Source organism: Neopelma chrysocephalum, unplaced genomic scaffold (assembly GCF_003984885.1).
Source record: "Neopelma chrysocephalum unplaced genomic scaffold, ASM398488v2 Primary Assembly neopelma1_42b, whole genome shotgun sequence".
Lineage (NCBI taxonomy): Eukaryota > Metazoa > Chordata > Aves > Passeriformes > Pipridae > Neopelma > Neopelma chrysocephalum.
This window is the reverse complement of record NW_020897701.1, coordinates 5,168,382-5,192,056: the sequence shown is the minus strand read 5'-3', so window position 1 is coordinate 5,192,056 and position 23,675 is coordinate 5,168,382. Positions and strand designations below refer to the sequence as shown.

At 39.0% G+C, this 23,675-nt stretch overlaps 2 protein-coding genes across 6 annotated transcripts; both read left to right on the top strand.

Moving 5' to 3' along the window:
• The first annotated feature begins 93 nt into the window (after positions 1–93).
• On the top strand, positions 94–7,879 carry GAR1 (GAR1 ribonucleoprotein). Of its 5 annotated transcripts, none has more exons than XM_027677046.1 (7): positions 94–219; positions 1,458–1,651; positions 1,732–1,886; positions 3,347–3,406; positions 3,814–3,949; positions 4,824–4,895; positions 5,243–7,879. In XM_027677046.1, the coding sequence occupies exons 2-7, from the start codon at positions 1,471–1,473 to the stop codon at positions 5,254–5,256; spliced, it is 618 nt and encodes a 205-aa protein (XP_027532847.1). In that variant the 5' UTR covers positions 94–219; positions 1,458–1,470; the 3' UTR covers positions 5,257–7,879. The 5 variants fall into 5 exon arrangements, with proteins under 5 accessions (XP_027532847.1, XP_027532846.1, XP_027532843.1 ...); XM_027677045.1 differs by having other exon boundaries at positions 4,821–4,895; XM_027677042.1 differs by having other exon boundaries at positions 4,785–4,895.
• A 1,365-nt stretch (positions 7,880–9,244) lies between these two features.
• RRH (retinal pigment epithelium-derived rhodopsin homolog) lies at positions 9,245–22,634 on the top strand. The gene is made up of 7 exons (XM_027677037.1): positions 9,245–11,755; positions 15,966–16,156; positions 17,779–17,878; positions 18,592–18,745; positions 19,111–19,279; positions 21,325–21,503; positions 22,402–22,634. Exons 1-7 carry the CDS (start codon positions 11,650–11,652, stop codon positions 22,505–22,507), a joined length of 1,005 nt encoding a protein of 334 aa, XP_027532838.1. The 5' UTR covers positions 9,245–11,649; the 3' UTR covers positions 22,508–22,634.
• The last annotated feature ends 1,041 nt before the right edge of the window (positions 22,635–23,675 follow it).

Genomic DNA, 23,675 nt, shown 5'->3' with positions numbered 1-23,675 from the left:
ACAATGTATATATGGAGAAGCCCTCCTATCCATGTGATGTCCATTACACGCTCATCCGCGTCACAAGCTCCTTTTACACGGTTTGTGTTGAGAATTTTCCAAGTGTTTGGCAGCTGCTCTTGCGACAGTGTCGGTCGACCGGTGTCGTTTCACTTACGGCGGCAGCCGCGTTTCCGGCAGCGTGGGCGGTTTCCCGGCGGGGACGGCGCGCACGTGCAGGTACGGCTCGGTCCGTCCGTCTGTCTGTCTGTCTGTCAGTCCTCGGGGAATGGCGCCAGGAGGGGCCCGCGCGGCCCCGCGCCCTGGCTGCAGGCCCTGTGAGGCGCTGCGGGTGCGCGCCCGAGCCCGAGCGGTGGGGCCTGTGGGAACCTCTCGGAGTTTAAGGATGCCGAGCGGAAGGGCCGGGGCGACCCCCGGTACCGCCACAGGCTGGGGGATGGACAGAGGGAGAGCAGACCGGCCGAGGACTTGGGGGTGCCGGTGGATGAGAGGCTGGGCACGAGCCGGCAATATGCGCTCACAGTCCGGAAAGCCAAACACATCCTGGGCTGCATCAAAAGCAGCGTGGGCAGCAGGGCAAGGGAGGGCATTCTGCCCCTCTGCTCCGCTCTGCTGAGATCCCACCCGGAGCGCTGCATCCTGCTCTGGGGACCCCAGTACAGGAAAGACGTGGAGCTTTTGGAGCGGGTCCGGAGGAGGCCACCAGGATGTTCAGGGGGCTGAAGCACCACACCTCTGCAGCCAGGCTGAGAGAGTTGGGGCTGTTCAGCCTGGAGGAGAGAAGCCTCCGGGGAGACCTTACAGCAGCCTCCCAGTGTGTGAAGGAGGCCACACCAGAGCTGGAAAGGGGCTTTTTACAAGGGCGTGTAGGGGTATGATAAGGGGAAATGGCCTTAAACTGAAGGAAGGTAGGTTTAGATTGGATATTAGGAAGAAATTCTTTACTGTGAGGGTGGTGAGACACCGGAACACGTTGCCCAGAGAAGCCGTAGATGCCCCATCTCCAGAAATGTTCAAGGCCAGGTTGTATGTGGCCCTGAGCAATGTGGTCTAGTGGAAGGTGGGGTTGGAACTGGATGATCTTGAAGGTCCCTCCCAACCCAAACCATTCTATGATTCTATGATGTTCTCACTTTGTGCCACTCCTTTGTGGGGCTGGAGAGCTGCACAGTTTTCTGCTGGAGCTGGAAAGTGTCATGTTCAACCCTCATACAGATGAGTGAAGAACATGCTAATCACTGCTAGTCACTTTTTGCAGATAGGTGTTGCAGTGGATGACATCTTAGTTGTAAACTTGATTTTTCACAGGCTAAAACCATAGCACGTTTGTAGTGAGTATTGAAAAGGACTAACTACTAAATTAACAAACAAGGCCAACAGGAGGCTTGAGTTGTACAGCAAATCAAATGTGAGATATCTTTTGCATCTTAAACAAATGATTTTTGTCCGCAATTTAGGAGGTAGTAGAGGATGTCTTTTCGTGGCAGAGGAGGTGGAGGAGGAAGAGGAGGTGGTGGCTTCAACTGTGGAGGAGCTGGCGGTGACAGAGGTGGCTTTAATCGTGGCGGACGAGGTGGCTTTGGACGGGGAGGTGGAAGAGGAGGCTTCAACAGAGGCGGATATGACCAGGGCCCTCCAGAAAGGGTAGTTTGTAAGTTACCTGGAGGGATTGTATTTGTTTAATTTAGAATGACTGGTCCAAATCTTTAGCTTGTTTGTTCTTTATTTCAGTGTTGGGAGAGTTCATGCATCCCTGTGAAGATGACATTGTTTGTAAATGCAAAACAGAAGAAAACAAGGTGCCTTATTTCAATGCACCAGTGTACTTGGATAATAAAGAACAGATTGGCAAAGTGGATGAAATCTTTGGACAGCTGAGAGATTTTGTATCCTTCAAAAAATGTGTGATGTGCGGTATTTATTTTTTTAAAAGTGAATTGGATATTAAATGGGATTTCTCTAGGATTTGAAAATAGTTCAGGGCTTGGCTACCAGTTATATGTGGACAGACACGAGTCTGGCTGCAACTGTTAATGTCAATAGGTGCTCATTTACATTAAGTGCCTGTCTTAAAGCCTTTTTGATATGACAGAGTACTTTCAGTCAGGTAGAGGTTTTCACAGCATACCAGTACTGGGGCTGTGTTTTGGATCCATGGTGGTTTAAGTTGTTACTTTTTCTAGCTAACTGACCAAATTTTCTGCTATAGGTTACTCACCCATAACAGAGTTGGATCAAGGGTGTGGGGTTTTTTTCCCTGTGCATTAGGGGACCTTTGTCATACCCCAACTCATTATTTAATTATAAAGTGAGTTTATGCTAGGATGTCCTGTTGCTCATTGTCCAGTTTATTACTAAAAGTGGACTTGTGCTGGGATGTCCTCTGGCAAAGCAAGCTTGTTGACACAGGCACTGGGTCCATTCAGTTGCCACTGCCAGATTGACAGAATCCATGACAAAAGTGGGATGCCTGGGGGAGTAACCCTATAACATGGCAGTAAGACTTAGCCTGTGTTGGTTTGTTGAGCATCAGTCACCAGCTACATGCATTTTCCTCTCCTACATGAAATGTGAAGTAAAATATGCAGGTTTTAAAGCACTTTCATGCTCTGAATGTAATATCTAACAGATCTGCTTTGTGTATGAGAATTACCTGAATTGCAAAGACTTGTTTTCTTCCTACAATAACATATGAAGCAAATACATCGCTGGATTTTGCAACTCCTTGCTTCCCCATTTAATCTTGACTTTTAATTAAGCAGAGGTGGCCAGCAGCCCTTTTTCATCTTGGGAACTGCATCCCTAAGTCCTTGCATATTGGAGAGCCAAAGGATTTGTACAAGAGTGCTTGTGGGATTACACAGTCTGCCAGTTCCCTGTAGGATGAGGCTGGGCATGGGATTGGTCCAGCAGTTCCTGCTGGCTCTCACCTTCCCACAGCCAGGCATCCAGCAGCAGCAGCACTAGCAGAGCCTCTGCAGCATGTGAATTATTCTAGATAAGCCTTGAGGTCACCCTGAGGCTAAGAGGTTCATCACTTGCTATGCTAATTTGTTTTTTAAAATTATGATTTTATGTACTCTTTGCACTGTTGTGTTCTTCCTTACGCCTTAATACATGGAAGGAAAAAATTATTTTACCACAAAATACTGTATTCGTAACTATTAAAACATTTGAGAGACATTGGTAACAGTTTCTGCTGATCTTTCAGTTGCAATTGTGATGATTTTTAGCTTTATTTATAAAATACTAATTTAGAAAATGTCTGAATAGGCCTTCTGCATAATAATCAAAATCAAAATTTCTAATGTTTTATTACTGCTATGCTCCTTAAAGAAACTAACAGTATTTTTCAGTGAAACTGTCTGAGAATATGAAAGCCTCTTCATTTAAAAAAATGCAGAAGGTGAGCCAATCTCAATAACAGCATTTTACTGTATGTCATCAGTTAGATAAATCTCGTCTATGTCAGCAAATAATAAAAGCTTTATTAAGTTTTTAATAACTTTAAAAGTTGATTGGCCTTTGTAAACAGTCTTTTATTTCCTCTTCCTTTTCAATTTTGTATCTGTCTTGTTCTTCTTCCCTGCCCCACAAGAAAAGATGTAACAAAAGAAAATCACACAAATATCTATATTTTAGTAACTTTCTAACACTGTGATTTATTTCTTGTGTGCTTTCTGTATTTAACTATTTGCAGAGGACAGTTTGATATAAAGGGGTAAGAGAAAGTGTGGGTATTTGTAAAGGGAGATATTAATGTGCTTTTTGGTCTTGGTATTTTGAAAACCTAATGTAACTCTCTTCCTACAGTTTTACATTGATCCAGCAAAGCTACTGCCTCTTCAGAGATTTTTGCCAAGGCCCCCTGGAGAAAAAGGTGCTACCAGAGGAGGTGGTAGAGGAGGACGTGGTGGTGGACGTGGGGGAGGAAGAGGCGGTGGTAGAGGTAGGATCCTAAGACTGGAAGTTGCAGAATGTTGGAGTTATTTGGGGTGGCATAACTTGTTTTGTTCATTTGTTTTGTGGGGTATTTGTGTTCTTTTGTTTTTTAAAGCTGCTGTTGAGTACCTGAATATCAACAGCTGTATTGCAAAGAAAAATGTTACTCATATTTCTGTTTGACTCAATAGAAAAGACAGTGATATCTTTCCAATGGCAAGACCAATGGCTAAATAACAGCTCCAATGCATAGGGAGAACACTGTCTAACAGCTTTTTATCCTTATGTTCTAAAAATCCAGTCTGGATATCAAAATACTTGAAATGCAGTGTTTGAGAGAGGGGTGAATGACCTGGTGAATCTCATCCTCTGCTTTTTGAACATCATCTGCCATGTATTTACTCTGCAGTCAAAGCTGGAGTTTATTTTTTCTTACATCACAGTTTCTTGTCTGTTCTCCCTACCCTAGCCCTTTGCAGCAGGGCACAAGTGTTTTGAAGTGGTTTGGTTTGTTTGTTTTAACTAATAAATAATAAGTATTAATAATTGTAATCAATTACTGGTTAATATATGTAATTAGTTTTATGCTCTTGTGAAAGAAGTTAATTGTGGAGTTTTGTTAGTGTCTTTAGTATTTTGGACATGGTATATCAGATATCAAACAGTACCTAAAATGCTGCAGGTGATCCCTAGAAGAGACAATTGAGCTGGTAACTGTCCAGCAACTGACAGTTTCTGTTTTTTGTTGTTGTTCATTCCCTTTGAGAAGCTGTCAATGAAATAAATTGTTGTGCATAACAAAGAATATGCTTCTCAAAGGGTAATTTCTTTCTTATGTTTAGGAGGATTTGGAGGAGGAAGAGGTGGAGGAAGAGGAGGAGGAGGATTCAGAGGAGGCAGAGGTGGAGGAGGAGGATTCAGAGGAGGAAGAGGTGGTGGAGGAGGCTTTCGGGGTGAGTGTGTGGTTTTTATTGTTCAGTAATAAGAATGGCTCCTGATTTCTAAAGCTTATAAATATTAAATGGAATGTTGTAATTTTTAATGTATTGTAGATGTTTATAGTTTTATGTAAAATGTTTCAGTGCATCCCAGTAGCTTAAACCAAAGCGCAGTATTCTGCTGTTGATGTGTGTATAAGAACATGTCAGATTTCTGCATTCAGAAAGGGCTGTGAGAACAGATAACAATGATAAATTACTTTATTCTATCAACTCATTCAGTGTTACATATATAACTAATTTGCTTTAAATGCAACTAAGATGTGAACCGTTTGGTGTGTTTTTCTTTCCTCTTAAAATAGGAAGAGGACATTAAAAATGGAGCCATGAATATCTCCCCGCTGTCTTACCATGTCATCTACAGAAGGGAAGAACCAGCAAAAATTTTTGTAAAGGACCCTGAAAAAGTTGTTTTTATAAAGAACTTGAAACTGTAAGATGATTATTTTTACAGCTAGTGACTGTTGACCAACACATGAGGAGTGTAGCCCCAGGCGAAGAGCTGAAGACCACTCAGAATATACGGACACTTTTCTAACTAAGGCAGGATTCAATGTTATTCTTAAACTGTTTGTTTCTGACAAGCAGCAGTCAATGCTTGACTTCGTGATGGAGTTTGGAGTAAACAGTCAATTGAAATAGGTTCTCAGAAGACCCTACAGGTTCACTACATGCACATTCATCGGTGTGAACCTGTTACCTGTGCGTGACTGATGCCTAGTTTCATCCTCCTTTTATATAGAATCTTCTGGGTTGCTCTGAAATGGACATGCTGTTTAAACAACTTTGTGAACCTTTTTTTATAAACTAAACTTAAATATTTTGTGTTGATAGATTTTTTTAAAATACATAATAATGTATAAAAGAAAAGGAAGATAGCAAAGTATATTTTGTGATCTTTTTCTGTATAAATCTCAATGAAAGCCAAAAGTGTTAAGATATGTTCTTCTTAGCAGCTGCTGTCTAATGAATAAGACAAGCTAGTACTATTCTTGAGTCACCTAATTGTATATTAAAAAGCTAAGGGTTTTTAACCGTCGCTGCATACTCCCTTAGCTTTTTTCTTTCAAGGTTTTGATATCCTGGCACTGCACCTCTGTGGTGCTCTGAGCTTTTGTAGGGCTAAGATTAAATAGCCCATCATTGGGCTCCTCTGCACACAGTGCTTTTGGTTATGTATTGCTTAAAAAAAGCATGAAAAAATCAGCATGAGTCTTTGGACTCTTTAAATGGAAGCATTAGGATTTTTGGAAAGCTAGCAACTGTCTCTCCTTATGGACAGAGGAGACCAGGCTACCTCTCTACTCTTGAACTGTGGAAATAAAGTAAGGGGTAAAAAGTAGAATCTCTCTGGACTTCATCCGAAGCCAGGAGTCTCTTCCTAGACTCTCCTACCAAGCACTTCTGAAAAGGGATCTATAGAGTAATGTATATGCAAGTATTTTGAACATCTTCTTCCATGTGAAAAGAAAGACATTTCAGAATTGATTGTGCGGTTACACTTCGTAATTGATGAATGCAGTACCAGGCAGATGAATTATATTAGCCTTCTGCTTAACAAAAAGAAACAGGTAGTTTTTCAGCACTAGAATTGGACAGTTCCCTGTCATTTTAACAAATGCGACTGTTAGTTTTAATAATCTCTGGAACGAAACTTGAAACAAGGTGGAAAAAAAATATTAAAGAATTCACTTAAATGTGAACAGATGCTGCATAGGATAATAGATAATAATATTCTTCAGCTTAAAAAACCCCACAAACATTGAATTTCTGCTATATCTGGTTTTGTGAGAAGAAACCGAGTCTACTGTTTAGCCACAGCACTATCTGGAACTGAAGGATTCCCGTTATTTTCGTGGTATTCCTGCAGTCTTAGCTTTAACCAGGTCAGTTAAATCCAGAACTCTGAGAATGTTCAGGCTTTTGTTGCTGTGCCTTGCTAGGCCTAAGTGACCTAGGGCATAGACTGCCCTTCAACTAGACAGTTGTGAGGAGTTACCTGTTGCATTTCAGGCACACCACATTGCAGTTGAACAATAGGGACCAAGTGCAGCTGCAGTTGTCAGTACTTCTGTCATTTGTAGCTGCATCTGCCGTGCTGTGTTTCAGTAGCTAGTTGAGGGTAGCTGACTCGGATCATCTTTCCTTATTCATCTGACTTTGTAAGACTAACATAATATAGTCCTCCCTCTTACACCCAAATTCATGCTCTGCTTTGCTATTTGCACTGCATGCTTTAGGGACATGCTTTTTCCTGGGGTATCAAAACACTCCTACCATCCCTTTTGAATTGCATAGTGTGACAGCTGATGGTTTGGTTGCAGTCAGTGCCACCCTCTTGCAGCTCAGGACAAGATGTGTATGCTTTGAATCTCTCAGCAGAGGGAGCAGTGAGTCAGCTTGAAGCATGGCGAGGCCAAAGCAAAGGCTTTGACATCTGTGTGCAGAGAGGCTAAAGCACAATATCCATTGCAGCTCTGGAGGGAAGGTTGGCCTCTTGATTATAGGGGACAGGTTGCAGTCCCAGCTGAGAAATGCATGAGGATCATTATGGTATGGCCTATGCATACAAACAGTGTTGGATGGATTTTATACAAATATACAGAGAAAATTTATAATCTTAGATCTTTTTGGAGGTTGTAGGATGTTAGGATATAAGAATGTCCTCAGTGATCGGGTGTGAATATGAGGAAACTAACTATTGTGTTTGTCATATTATGCCTTTTTTTTTTTTCTTCTCCGTTGTGGGGAAGGATGGTGTTTGCCAGGCACATCCAGTCCCTCTTCTGCCTTGTCTTCTCTGTGCCATGACATGACCCTGCCCTCCTAATGTAAGGTGCTAACTGTAATGGATGAAAATTCAGTCTCTTAATAGACAGGTCTTGTCTGCAGTGTAATGCTGTAATGAACTAAAATACAGATTCTCTAATTTTATATGATACTTTTTCTCTGTCTTGAATTTTTATTCAAATCCTATCCAATGATTTGATCATTGTCCTCCTAATCCTAGTAAGTGAAATGTTCCAGTTTCATATAAGTGCTTACAATTATCCTAGGTTGCGTCTGTAGAGAGTAGGAAGGGGGGGTGTCTCACCAGTACCCTGACAGAAGTAAGTGTGTTGCAGAAGTGGGAAGTTTCAAGTAGCTGTGGTGTCTGGGGAAGAAAAGTCACAGTGCTCTCCCCCACTGAGCAGAGTGGGGTAAGGTGTTAGTGGTAGTGTAGGCTCTTCATGACTGTTTGATGTTCCCTGGATTTTCCCTCACTGGCAGCATTTGGGACAAATGCCTGGGTCATCTAAAGAGCTCGCCTGCCACCTGCTCCAGCATTGCAAAGAGGGTTGCTGTCCTTTAGTATTCCTCTGAAACTCAGGTAGGCTTCAGTGCACTTCAGTGCTTGGCTGCCCACCCAGGACACAGCAGTAGTGGTGTCACCTGCCTGTCTCCTCCTCCACTTGTCCGCGTCTGCACATGCTCACTGTTGGCAGGGGCCAGAGCATTTCGTGACCAAGTCTTGTTTTCAAAATGTGGTCGCAAATGAATGTGTTGGCCACCCAGGCATAGGGTCTGGCTTTCAGCTGATTTTGAAAATAACAGCTGGTAAATCACTAGGATCTGATTGTTTAAAGGTATTCAGAAGACCTGGAGCCTCTTGTCCTTGCCACACCAAAATTCTGGATTTATATTTTTCTCTGTCTTGGAGGGATGTTTATTCACCTTGTGTTTTCTGCAGTTGCTGGGATAGGATGGTTCAATGTCGTTCATAAGATCTGCTGTGTTACTTTGTCGAAGAAATTTGATGAAGTGCAGAAAATGATTGGGATATTTTGAGGTAAGTCTGCGGCACTGGCCATTGTAGAACAGAAAGGATTCTCTCTGGCACTGACTCACAGCTATGGACATTTGCCTGAAGCAATGCTGGACTGTCACATACATACTGGTGCAAAGTTATTTGCAGTTGTGCAAAGCATCATCTTGGCATAAACCAGTAGTGTCTCTAAGAAAAAAAGGCACAGCCACTGTGTGAAAGTAGGGCAAGTAAAAAGCTTTGTGGAGTCACGTATTTTTGAGGGTGTTTTCTTCTGTCAGCTGAAAATCTCGAGTCAAACTTTTCTGAACAAAAGTTTAAATCTAGTAAAAATCAGTGAGTGAGGGGAAAAAGTAAGTTATTAACTTGTTTTTCATGGGATTTGAACTATTTGCATCCGTGAGAAAAGGGACGTTCTGCCTTAGAGAGTCCTCTAGCCATGGTTGCGTAATAAACATGGGAGGGGTTGAGTTTGGAGTGGGTTTGTAAGCCTGGTCACCGCCGAACATTAGAAAGGTTTGGGGTTGATTTAGGCTTCTAATTTTTTTTTTTTTAAATGCAGAAGTTACATTTCTCCACTCTCATCAGTCATGGATTGAAATACATTTTACACATAACTGAAAGCAGCTTGCTAAACCCTGTGATGAGTTTTGCATTGTCAGACACATATAGAGAGAGATACCTACAAATTGAAGAATGGACTTAAATAGAAGTTGTGTTTTTCTATTGATCTGATACAAGTGGGAAGGAAAAGCATCACTTGAGTTTAAAAAGTGCCCCTCTGACACCAGTAATACTATCTGTTATTGGAGAATAAAAACAACCTGAGGTTTTGGATTTTATTTTCTTATACCAGTATAAATAAGTAATGTGGTAAGACATATTTTAACTGGCTTAGGAACTGGTTCCAGCTTTCTGGATTATTTGTATACTTCAATATTTAATTCCTTTTTAAATCTTTTTTGTCTTTGTTTCGTGAACTACAGTTTTGTAGAAAAAAAATACTTTCAGATTAATGATGTCTACCTTTAATTTTTACTTTTCTCTCAATTCCAGTTGCTGTAAAGTTAGTCAAATTTAAGAAGAGATGGAGACAATGTGATGGTACATAGAATAGACTGCACATATCAGAAAGCTGTGTTTTAATCAACAACTATAAAATTTCTATGGTCTCGTTAGGTGCTACTCTACGTCTAGAATCCTGTCTGAATAAAAATAGTGATGCTATGCTTTTCTGAGACATTCAGCATTGCAAGCTGACTTCTGTGGAAGCTGCAAGATCTGAGGTGCTTTTGAAAATCTTGCCAAAGTGTCAGAGGAGGAAAGCAAAGATATCAAATTATCACTATGCTTTTATCTTTTGAGGCAGGACTGTGGTGCACTAGGGAAGTGGCTTCATTGCCAAACGGATCATCTTTCCTTTTAGATCTCTCCCACCCCGTTCCTACCTAATCCTCTTCTGACAAGAAAAATACTGCAATAATACAAGTACCCTGAGAGCTGTGAGTGTAGATCTGGGGTATTAAAGAAAATGTTTGCTGGTAGAACTATGACATGTGATTGTGTGTGGTAATGATGACATGTTGTGACTGCATAAGTTTTATATAAAAATGTTCTTTTATATTCAAATGGTTGAAAGATGCCGGATGTCTGTTTTGGAGAGCTGAGGAATGGGAAGGAATGCTTTATGAGTGTTTGACAGGTTAGGGAAGGGAGAGTTCTTCAGATATACTTCCTTTCTATAGGATGACTGTATTCCTCAATACTGCCTGTCACTGCATCCTTACTGCTGCTCAGAAGATACAGCTCTAGCCTGGGACCTGCTTGAACTGCCTGTGAACCACATACAACTGAAGAACTACTGGTTGCTCATCCTTGTCTCTTTTATAGCCAGTATGAATACTAACCAGAGGCAAAAACTGTGTGAAGTGGGACTGATGGGAAACAGCTGGTTTCTGATACTGCATATGAACTCTTTGAGCAGGGATTTATTGCAGCTAATATTTATGCAGGATTTTTTAAAAGGTCTTTAGTTTGGTGTGCTAGTACCTCATCATTGAAGAGAAAACAACATGACCTTCTGCTGCTTAGGTGTTTGAAAAATGTGCAGTAATTTTCTGCCCAGTAACATGCCTTGGAAAATTTGCCCAAAGTAAGCTTACAGGCATTGTGTTTAGGAGAGGGAGGGTGTTCTGGCTTGTAAGGCATATTCAACAATCATTCTCTGCCTACCAGGCTATTTTAGAAGTGTAGCGATTGAATTTTCTGAAAGTTATGCTTCACTTTAGAAAATACTGGAATGTGTTTTTCTTGTGTCTGTGTCAGCTTGAGAGCTTATCTCAAACAAAGAATTTTGAAGAAGTAGGTCTTTAAAGATTTGAAGGGATGGGCTTTAGGGTAAACACATCCTGCTTTTTAAAGAAACTGACATTTGTGTCTTCGTGTGGTACTGCAGGTTTTTGTGCTTTCTGTGATGATGGGAATTAGTTCCAAACCAGGCTGATGATCAACTGAACTGAGTCAACTTTTGTTGAGATTTCCAAAGATTTTGTTGAGATTGCACAAGAGGTTTGAGGGAAAAAGTTTGGGGGCATGTGACAGTTAATCTCTTTAGCAGTAAGAATGAAGTTTAAGCACACTGTTGGAAATTTACTCAGTTCTGTGCTGCTCTTTGTTTTAAATAACAATCTCCTGCTTAGATTGGGAGCGTAAACTTCTTTCCACTTTAGTCCAATTAAATCATGCTTGGAAGCTGTCAGTGGTGGGGAGAACTCCGCCCTACCCCCCTTCTTTTAATTGTTCAATGAGTCTGTTGAATAATGAAAGAATTTGCCTGACAGGGTTGTAGTGTTTCCTCGTCTTGATGAATTATTGCAGAGGATAAACGACACACTTTTGTCGAAAATGCATTGGAATGACTCATCCAATTCCTCAGAAAGTGACAATGAAGCTCATTCAGCCTTTACACAGACTGAGCACAACATAGTTGCAGCTTACTTAATAACAGCAGGTATGAGCATTGGCAAATTGTTGTGTAACTTTTTAAAATAGAACTTGTAGATCTGAATGCTCATTTTGTATAGTAACAGTGATGGTATTTCATTTTGTATTTGACAACTGTCTGATGGCTTTTCTCCATATTTACTGACAAGCTAGCAATCAGCTGCCTGACTGAAATATGCAGAAACATCTGAAGTGTGCAGAAACATCTAAGTTTTCTGCTCTATATTTGAAGGCAGTGTTGTGTCTCAAAAAGTATATTTTCTTGATATGTAACTATAGAAGAGAGTGAGAATTAATTTCTGCCAGCTTGCAAAAGAGATAAAAATAGGGCATAGCTGTCACATCTTGCATTTTTCTGCGATGTGCTCGAAGCTATCTTGAGATTTCTCCTGGGCCACATGTTCATAGTAATATATGTGTAGTCTGAGCATGTGAGCGGGTGTCTGTTAGGGGGATGTAAGGGGAAGGGTTGGAATGTGACTTAGAGGGAGGGAGCTGGTCATTAATCAGAGAAGAGCAGACTCCAGTTGCAGCTGTATTTTTCACCAATGACACATGTTAGAAAAACACACTATGACTTCAGTGGTCTTTGGCTAAATGATTATAGAATTTTTTTTTTCCCTGTTGAAAACTTTCTCATTGTGTAACCACAACTGCTTCAGTAGTGCTTTTCTGAAGCATTGAGTGCTATAGCAATGAAATATCCACCTAACCAAAACCTGAAACCTACTGTGTTTAAAAATAGCCTTCTGTACCTTTATTACAGCAAATCAAGGCAGTTTATCAATATTTACTACTAGACTGTACCATAAATTTTCTATGTTATAGTTAGATTTTAAAATACTTAAAAATATTAATTTAAATTTATATGAAATAATATTGCTGATGGTCACATTTTATTTAGCATATCTGTCTGAAGTGGTGAGTATAAAATTGCTGTTCTGGTAAGGAGGGTATTTTTGGATGCAAAGACAATAATTTATTTCAGGTTTCTAGAGAAATTTGTAGAACAGCTACATAGATCAGTAGACTTTTTTAAAGAAGCTGTAGAGATGGATAATGGTCAAATATTGGAAGGCTAAATATGCTCTGCAACACTGTCACACTATTTGCAGATATTGGAACTATTTGGATCTATTAGGTGCTGCAAATAAGTATGATGCCTGTTATATTTTGATTAAAATTTATTGTATGTAACTAGATGATCTTTTCAGATAGTTTTGACCACCTGGTGTTAGGGATCAAATCTACCATAGGTGATCGTAGAGTGTCAATTGACCAGAATCAACCCAGCTCTTCTTTCTTAATCTTGCATGGTAATTAAATGTCTTAGAAAAAAAAAAGTTGGATTACTTTGTGGGTTTGGGTTATTGTAATTTTTTTTTCTTATTATAATTGGAGAAGTCTAGTAAATCTTTTACTTTCTTAATGAGAAATGTTTTTGACAGTAAGTCTATAACATATTTCAAAGTATGATTGATTGCTTTGCAAATGCCTTACCCCAGCAAATCTCACATCTGGAAAATTTAAGCTGTGTTAATAAGCAGATGTCTAAGAATAAGAATGAAGTCCAGGTCCAGTTTTCATCATTATGCTACTTTTTAAAAGGTTTGGATGCCTCTCTTTTGTGTTCTAAGAAGGAAGTAATTGTTGTGTTGCACTCTGCACTGGTCAGTATATTAATTTTTGTGATGACAACAGGGATACTGGAAGCAATACTTCCTCATGGATATCTTTCTGCATATAGTGCTGAAATGCTCTGGTATAATTTAAACATGCTAACTGGTAAATTCCATGTTAAAAGTGGACTTCATTGTTTTGATGCTACTATGTAGCATTGCCAAGTCCAATGCTAAACCATGTCTAATCTACACATCTTTTAAATATCTCCAAGGGATGGTGACTCAACTACTTCTCTGGGCAGCAGGATCTTTCCTTCACCCTGAGGATATTAGTTTACAGTCCTGTTGTATGTCTGATTTCATTCTTGATAGCTGTAATATCTGTTAAAGCATGCCTCATAAGAAGCCTGTACTATTTTATAAACTTGTAATTCCCTTTTGCTACCTCTCTCCCAAGAAATGACATACTATCTGTCAACAGAAGAGCTGACAGAACTGGCACTGTGAGTGTTTTTTCCTATGATGTTCATTTCAGATCAGATCGTTACCTCCTTGTTTTTGTTAATTTTAGGAGCACATAGCATCACAGTGTCATTCCCAAAATGTGTGGATATATGAATATGATAGCTGATGGCATCTGTGTGGCCAAGAGATGTTGGACCTTCAACAGGAGGCCTGCACCTGAGAACAGACATGCTTGGTAGTTTTAAAAGAGATAGCCAAGAGTTAATTTTATTTTGCCCCATTTGATTTTAGAATTACTGAATCTGATGAGAGAATTTATTTACTGTAGGAGATTGGTACTGATTAATAAAATGTTGCAGTGAAAATCCTTATATGAGTTTTAGGTATAATATGAAAGGTACCAACGTGACTGTGAAAGAAGATGGATCTGCTTGTGGAAGTCCACATTCAGTATGACAGCCACTCACTCAAGCTCCTTACAGAATTATGCCTCAGATCAGTGATGACCAAAACGATAGTGTTTCAATACATAGGTGAAACTTTTAAGATAAAACCAAACCAAACCAAACAAAAAACTAAACCAAAACAAAAATTCCGAGAGGCATTGCCATGGATAATGTGTTATTAGACTTTTACCAGTATAACATTCCACTATTCACTTGCCAGTTTAAGGTGCCCAGGCTATACAAATGTTTGTAAGTTTAGGATTTGCTGTAGCAGTTGTGCCAGTCTAGGGAATCTATGAACAACTTACAAATTCCTCTTATTATTTGCAAATTATTTTTTTAATGTCTGTCTTTGCTTGAACATGTTTGAATTCTCATTGTGTTGATAAGGGCTGTGAGTCTGTCTGTGCTGAGGTGCAAGGTGGAGTATTTAACCTTACTGTTTATTAAAGCTTGTATTAATATTGGATTAGTAAAAATTTAGAGGATGAGAATTTGCTCTGGATACCTCTAAAACAGGCTGGAGTCTGAAGATAATAAAACCACAACCATAAAGAAAAATGTTTTGTGGGAATGCCATGTAAACTACTCCAAGAGTCATGCAGTAGGAATTGGCTAGGAAAGGGGAATGGCAGGAGAAAAGGAGATTGTGGACACTTTAATATAGGATCACCAGGATCAGAAAAAGCTTCCTGGTGCATGGAGTCCTGAAGAATGTCCTGGACACCTTGAAGAGCATTATGTACAAGGCAAATTTCAGAGGGATGGAATGTGAAGGGAGGAGAATGTACATTTTAGCTTTAGTACCGTTTTAGTACTTTGTTAAAACTCTTTGGCTCCTGGACATTTTTTGTGTTGCCTAATAACAGATTTCAGACACAGGTTGAGTCAAGCCAGACCAAAAAGGTTTAAAAATACAGAGGTTAGTGAAGCAGAAGCAAGTTCAGTCCAGAGCTGGACTTTTCCCAGGGCTATGACACAGCCCTAGAGCTTGTCACGTAGAGGAAACAGCTCTGGTGCAGGCCCAGCCATGCCACTGTGACAGACTGTGCAGATGACCTAGACTGGTTGACAAAGCTTAGAAAATGCAATATGCAGCAACCTGAGCCAACTCTGAGGCTGACAAAGTTTTGGGACCTCATGAGCAGAGAGAGGAGTTAGTCTGGCTAGAATAGTGATACCAAAGTCAAACCTTCTATATCCCTTTTGCCCAGGATTATTGTCTGAATGCTGGTGGAAACTACCTGCTGAGAATGGAAGACCTCAGATGTTGGCAGGGGCCTTTTGCTAGATTAGGTGTATAATTTTTTTCCCCCAATTTTTTTTTTGCCAGTCACCAACTCTATTCTTTTTTATCATGGAAGTCAGCAATATGCTTGGTGGCCAGAGTGTTTGAAGTGTAATCCTAGATGCATTTGAACTTCTGCTGTGGTTTTTATCGTTGTATCGAAAGTCCCAAGTTTGGCAAATACTCCACTGTTGGCACTTAATGAATCCAAGTGAAAGTTGCCTAATTGGAAAAGCTTTTCTCTCTTTTTCAGGTGTCTATCCTCCTTGCAAAATTGCTCTTGACTGACTTGCTTGTTTGGGACTCATATATTACAATAGGCTGCATTTTCTTCTTCATGTGTATTACTGGCTGGTGTGTATCTTTTGTAAAGTTTCCCTTTTTCTGTTTTTACAGGAGTGATAAGCATTTTCAGTAACATTGTTGTGTTAGGCATCTTTGTTAAGTACAAAGAGCTTCGGACAGCAACCAATGCGATTATTATCAACTTGGCTTTTACTGACATTGGTGTTAGTAGCATTGGTTATCCCATGTCTGCTGCCTCAGACCTGCATGGAAGCTGGAAATTTGGATATACTGGATGCCAGGTATTGCAATTAAGTGGGAGAAAAAAATTTGAGCACTTAAAAGCAAACTGACAAATAAGTAGTAGCTCTACTTGGTGTTAGTTCATTTAAGAGATAAAATGGAGATGCAGAATTTGAGTGTAGACCTGAAGCTGATGTTCTGTAATTTCAACAGTTTCTGGAGACAGTGTTTCATATGAATTTCACTTTAAACTTACAATCTGGAAACATTAAAGTAGGGACTTTGTAGTCCCTACTTTAATCTCAACTAGAGATTTTAAATTAGCTTTAAGAAGGCTTACAAACTCAAATCCGAAAATGAAGATGGTTATAGAAGCACATGCACATTGATGACTTTCTTGACAGTTAAAAAACTTCGAATGTAGCTAATGTTTCAATGATGATCTTAGCAGATCTAATGAGTTCTCCTTGGCAAATACATGTTCTTTTGGACAGGACTATTAGGATATCCAAAATGAAGGCCTGCAAGGCTATTAGTCTCCATTAAAGACTTATCCTAGTTTTAATAGCCATCTACTTTGAAGAATAGACTGACTGGAAAAATTATACTTTCATAGCAGAGAGATGATGCCCTTCGCTCACTGTGTACTGGGATTTAAATTTACATTATTGATAGGCTGTTTGGCTTAAGTGTCCAGGAAGATGAGTAGTAATGTGAAGGCATATGCTGAAAATATGTCTCAAGGCAAACATTAGCAAGACTATACATTTTGGATGCTTATAACAATCTGACATCACTTGTCTCAGGAGACAATTGCTTCAAGCTCAAAATTCAGTCACTGTTTGACAGGAAACTTCACTTTCAACATATTTGGATCTGGACTGACTTGTAGTGTGTTCATGTTGATGTGAATTCTCACTGCCAGTGCTTTGAGAGTTAAGATCACTTGAAGCACAACTCATGTCAGCCTAAACCAAATGACTCCTGTGATCTGAGATGGCTGAATGTCATGTGATCCTGTTATAACTGCTGGTTGCATGTGGTCTGGCTCAGGGCTCTGTATTTCTGGGGTGCCAGTGGTAACATAGCCCTCCCTGTCATCCTTCCTGGTCAGGCTTCCCATGGGATGATGGGGCAGATGCATATGGAGCATGCTGGGATTGAAGCATGTGTCACTCTGTGCAATAGATCTGACACACGTAAAAATGGGGGCTTAGGGGGTAAATCAGTGTGCCATATCTGTGAAATAAGTGTAGTTATACAAGAGATGAAAGAGTAATAATTCAGAACCTCACATTTGCTAAAGCTGTAACTCTTTTTGGTAACACAAAAGCTTTTTGGGTTTCCTTAACATATATTGAAAACACAAAGTGAACACTTCCAAACTCTGAATCTCAAAATTTACTTATTGAAGTGTGGTGTTTATTTGATTTTGAGACTTCTGCCTTTAGGATTTCTGATGTGCACACAAGAAGGTTGCTTTTGAATGCAGGTTTACTTTTTAATGGGCCAGCTTCGAATTACCTGCATAGAATCAATTCCTTCAAGACACTGCTTATGGAAGAGAGCTCTGGCTGAATGTGATGTGTTGTAGTGCCTTTGATTCAGTACACGAATTTGTGCTTTTACCTTTGAAAGATTTCTCAGGAAGGATTTTCTTGTTTGTTTGTTTTAATTCCAGATCTATGCTGCCTTAAATATCTTTTTTGGGATGGCGAGTATTGGTTTGCTCACTGTTGTTGCAGTTGACCGTTATCTGACAATCTGCAGGCCTGATATAGGTACTGTACTTATAGTCAAAAATCATTTGCTGTTGGGCTTCTAAGAAATAAAAGTCTGATTTTATTTTATTTTATTATTTTCTCATGAATGACACCATAGTTACAGTGCTGAGCATAATTTGAACCTACAGTACTTAGTTAAGTAAGTTATCTAGTTGGCATGGATGGTGCTGCTTGTGAAAACAAAAAATTCACAATTAGGCTGTTACTCTGTTTATAAGTTATATTTTCACGGCTGTTGGCAGTCTTTAGAGGGCCACATCCTCATACGGAAGCACAAGAAAAGCCTCTAGCTTTGGGAGGTTTTGGCCTCTGGCAAGCTGGTGTGTGCCTTTACTGTTTTGTTGACACCACAGGGGGTGTTTTTCTCTCCTCTGCCACAGCTGCATTGTAACAGTTAATTCCTGCCTCTGCAATCTTCTGAGGATGTACTTGAATGCACTGTTGCATAATAAGCTTTTTGGCATGGGGTCAGGATCAGGTATTGCCTGTATGCTGAGAGTTGGAATGGGTAATGGTATTTAAGTGGATTTAAAGGCTGGAAAAATTGAGATGTCAGTCAGCAGTGTGCTACAGTGTTTGGGAGTGTAAACCTTTGAAAGGGTCATTATTAACCCATTATGTGCTTACTGGAAGCCACTTATCAGTCTAGTTTGACACTGGAAAGAAGCAATAGATGACAACTGTTTGTGATTGTATGTGCTTGGCCACAGGAAGAAGAATGACTACCCGTAGCTATACCGCTCTAATCATTGCTGCTTGGATAAATGCAGTCTTTTGGGCTTCCATGCCTATTCTAGGCTGGGCTAGCTATGCTCCGGATCCAACTGGAGCAACGTGCACAGTAAATTGGAGGAAAAATGATGTGTAAGATTCTCCCTCACTCTTTCTTTTAACTTTGCTGTCTTATTGAAGTCTAAGATTATTTAATTCACCACTATATGAGCATAACTTCTTTCTAAAGTATGAAGCCTAATTTTTAAAAATAATTTAAAACAATGAAATAACATACAGCAAGTCTAGAAAAAAAAAGAAACCATAACAATTGAGCCATGCTTCAAAACTGCAAGACTTGTAGTTGCTAATAAAAAAATTAAAGACAAATTTGCTTATTATTTAAAAGCTTGTTATAAAAATTATAAAAATAATCAAAGCAAAATACCAAATTCTTTAGCAACTTTTCCTGGATGGCTATTTGTAAGTTACTCTGTTTTGTTTTTCTGTCTTATCAGGTCCTTTGTTTCCTACACAATGAGTGTAATTGCTGTTAATTTTGTTGTGCCCTTAACAGTCATGTTTTACTGTTATTACAATGTTTCCCGGACAATGAAACAATATGCCAGCAGTAACTGCCTGGAGAGCATTAACATTGATTGGTCTGACCAAGTAGATGTGACAAAGGTAAATGAGTGCGTGAGTTTCTTTCAACGTGTTCTTTTGTGTTAAATCTTAGGGACAAAGGAACAGTGCAGCCTTTTAAGCATTTCTGTTTCCTACATTCTCCTTTTTCTTTCATACTAAATAATAACTGAAATTGAGCCTTGGTGTAAACTCTTGGCTTGACTTTTAACACTAGATTCTTCACTTTTGGTCTAATACTCTTTCCAGATGAATAGCTACTTTAAAGGCTGGGAACATCGTGAATTTTTCTTGCTTCTGCCCTCTGCCATTCCTCGGAAATATACATCAGAGGTGCCCTAGAAGAATTTTTACTCTCTGTACCTGCAGAGTCCTTAAGCTTTCTGCTAGGTTCTCAGGTGTATTTGGTCTGAAATGGATTGGTCAACTCTGATTTGAACTCGTGACCTAGGAACGAAAGTGCATTTCTAGCACTTGAGCTGTGTGATTCCAATCCCTTGTTCTTTTCAGTCTATTGAGCTTATCTTTTTCTTACGTAAACAGTAGCAAATGTGAGTTATGACATGAAATGAGGTATCCTGCCTGGAAGGTGGACATTCTTTTAATGTACAAAAGTCCTTGAGAAATCTTGAAGTTCACTAGCTCCTTTGATTTTGTGTAAAGATGTGATTGATGGTTGGGCATGATGAAAAAGTGAGAGAGAATTGGACAGAAGAGTATGTACCTATGTTTTTGAGTTCCTTATCAATGCAAACTTAACATTCTTTAAAAAACTTTATCATTGCTAAATTCTGAAAATAGTATTTTTACCTAAAAAGAATAAATTGAGCATTTTGCTTTTATGAAGAATTTTCAGAAAGCTTGAAACTGAGGATTCAGTTAAAAATTTAGACTCATGTTTGTGAAGAAAATACATTTTTCTGGGTTTGCATTTGAAGACACAAAGTTATGTTTAAAAAGAAAAAAAGATTGCAGCTATGGAGCTAAGCAGTATCCTTCTTTAGATTTGGACTGCTTGCTTTTCACAAATTAGCATCTTCTAAGCTTTCTATGCTCTAAACTTCTAAATAAAAGTGTTATTTCTAACATTATTATCAATGGATATTGCATTTGTATTTAAATAGGAATCTTCTGTGAGAGAGTCACTGCTTATTTGTTGGTTATTCTCTAGAACAGCTCATACAAACTAGCTATTTACTTCTTGTTTCTCATTTTGTTCATCACCAAAAGACTGAATAAGGGTAGAGGTAAACAGCACTAGGGAATCCTGTACATAAAAACAGTCCTGCAGTTTTGTTTGGTATTCTAGTGGTTTGTTTTGTCCTCTTGATTTGAGATTTCCATTCCAGTTTCCATTATTGATTCATGTCCATAACAAAACCCAGAGAAGTCTGTCTCAGTTGATACTACGGTAGTCTCCTCCACTACTGCAGTTTGTCGCTGTCCAGGTTTAGCTGTAGCATGTTGTCTTCTGGTGTGTGAGCCCCACCATGCCCAGATTGTTCTCTCTGACAGACAGGCAGAGAATATCAGATATCTCCTCAGTATGATACTTGAACATGGTTATAATTCTTCACTAAACCAAGCAGACACTTCTGGGTTCCTTCAGTAGACATCCTAGAACATTTACTTACTTTTATTTCACTGTACTATAGTTAAGCCATATGAAATGTTTTTATTAACAGCCTAATTAAACATTTGGCTTAGATTTTTCTCTCTGTTCATATTTATTGTTTGTAATAGCATCCCTGAGTTATGGAGGTCATAATTCATGTGTGAAGTTCTCTCTGGTCATCTAAACTCCTGATGGAGAGATTTAACATAATCAGTAGTGCTGACTTGAAGGAAGATTATATGTAATGAAATGACAGTATGCCAGATACATGGCAGTGAAGTGTGCTATTAAATCCCCTGCTATTAAAGTGAGATTTCATTGTAACCTGTCAAAATGTGTCAAGTGCGCTTATTATTTCATTCAGAATAGATCTGTTTTCACACAGGTGCATGTGCTTTTGTTATGAAGTTATGTTATGAGGTCTTCATCTTGAGGTAATACTGGTTATATGTCTGTTCCTCTTGTTTTACAGATGTCTGTTGTGATGATTGTAATGTTCTTGATGGCATGGTCTCCATATTCTATTGTGTGTTTATGGTCTTCCTTTGGAGACCCAAAGAAAATTTCTCCTGCAATGGCCATAATAGCTCCTCTTTTTGCAAAATCTTCCACATTCTATAATCCCTGTATTTATGTCATTGCAAACAAAAAGTAAGTGTTCCTAATTTAGTACCAGTCTACTTCATGATTCTAGCATATCATCTGACTATAGAAGGATCACCTGTAAAATATGACAAACTGATTTGTGAAGAGCAAAGGGTAAGCCACTGTTAATTTACCAAAGATGACCTTTTGGACAGGAAAATCTAAAATAAATTGTTTTGATCATCCTCAGAACATACTGAATTAATAAAATATTTTTGAGAAAACATTAACATAGCTTTTATAAGAGTTTTGAAAGTCCCTTTGTCTTTTCTCAAGAGGATTCATTATGGAATTTGGGTTGCATCAGTAGTAGATAAGTGTTAATGACTGTGGCCAAAATGTGTGTGGCTTACGTTACTTGTGTAGATTTTCTTGTTTGATTTGGAATGTATCATATTCTGAGTTATTAGAATGGATTGAGCCTTTTCATTAAATTAAATAGGTTAAGCCTATTCCAATTTGAGCAAGCATCACACATGCTCTAATCAAGCCAGTGCCTCTGACTAAGGAGCGGGATTTGCAAAGAGGCATCCTTCCTTTCTCTGCTACCAAGCTTCAAGCAGAGCCTGTGATCTCTGTCTGGGTGAACTTACCTGATCCTGCTGAATCGATGAAAAAATATCTGAGTTTTTTTCCCTTTCTGTAAGTTCATCTTTGTCGTGGATGTACCCTCTCCTGGGATAAGCAAAAGCTGCTGTGATCCCTGTTGTAGAAGAAACACTGAAATTAATTGTACATTCCTGTACATGGAAGTGAAAAAGACCCAGATCCTTTTGAATTCCAAATACACCTTTTATTGAGTTTGAAAACTATTGTAATAATTAAGGCTATCTTATGCAGCTTTTCTTTGCATTTGGTTCTCCAGCTAATGATATTTCTGTTTTTCCTTTCTTGTCCTTTGCAGGTTTCGGAGGGCAATCCTGGCAATGGTGCGATGTCAGACAAGACAAGAGATAACTATAAACAATGCTTTGCCCATGAGTGTATCTCAAAGCGCATTGACATCATAGAACTTCTGTCATTTGCCTGCATAAATTACGTGGAAAGGAGTGAAATCTGGATTAAAGCTAATTAATCTTTTGGAATAATAATCTGCCCCAGCCAGCTGTTTTTTGTTAGTCATAGTAATTCTTTTAGTTAAGTTAAGAAGACAGAAAGACAAAACCCGCTAAGACTTTAGTTTTTGAGAGTGAGGTTTATTCGCCCAATATATGTGTCCCAAACGAAAAAGGCCCCTGTGACTCCTACAGAGTTGGGCAAGGTGACACAGGGGCAGGGAGAGACTGAAGCAGGAGGTGCTTAGGTTCAGTAGCCCTAGATTTTACATTTGTAATTCCTTTCATGACTTACTTTCCACCAACTTCCCTTGAAAGTTTTCCAGACTTGAAATATTCTGGATTCTCCCTATGGCTGTATATTTCCATACCAAGTGTCCATGTTGATATGCTTTGCAAAGGTCTGTGAATATGTTAGGATATCAAAATATCTAGCCAAACACTATAGAATCTTTTAACAGCTTTTAGGATTTTGAAGGAGTTTCAGGATATTTAAAGTATTTTTAAAATTTTGACTCATAGAATCAAATTAATTTGTAGGAAAGACAGGTTGTTTGTTTTTTTTTTTGTTAGTAGCATATTTCTAGTGCTTGTGACTGTACAGCAAATCCTGAAAATGAGACAAAATGTACCCTAAAGCTCCACACTTGGGAGGCACATAAAACTGAGTAAATGTTTATGGTAATTTCTCATCACTTTTAAGTCAATCTTTTGGTTATATAGGTCTGATGTGTAATTTTCAAGAAATACCTTTGGCAATATGAGCAATGGCTTTATTCAGGATGAAGAAGATGACTGTATAGATCTAGCTTCTATGTGTGCATCTGAAGTTTGGCTTTGCAGTGTGTAACTTATTTAAAATATATGTGTATTTTTGCCAAAACCCTGTTTTTATGGGATTTTTTTAAAAGCTGTGGAATCCAGGCTTCCTATTAGTTTGTAATTTTTAGTATTAAAGAAAATGCCACACAATATCCTCATGGTGTACTAGACTTCCTTCAGGAACCTTGGAATACTTTACAGACAGTAACTAATGCACTGCCTGGTAGAAAAAGAAAAGAGATATTTTATTACACACAAGCTCTACAAGCTACATATTAAAATAGCCTTAAAACACGCTGGA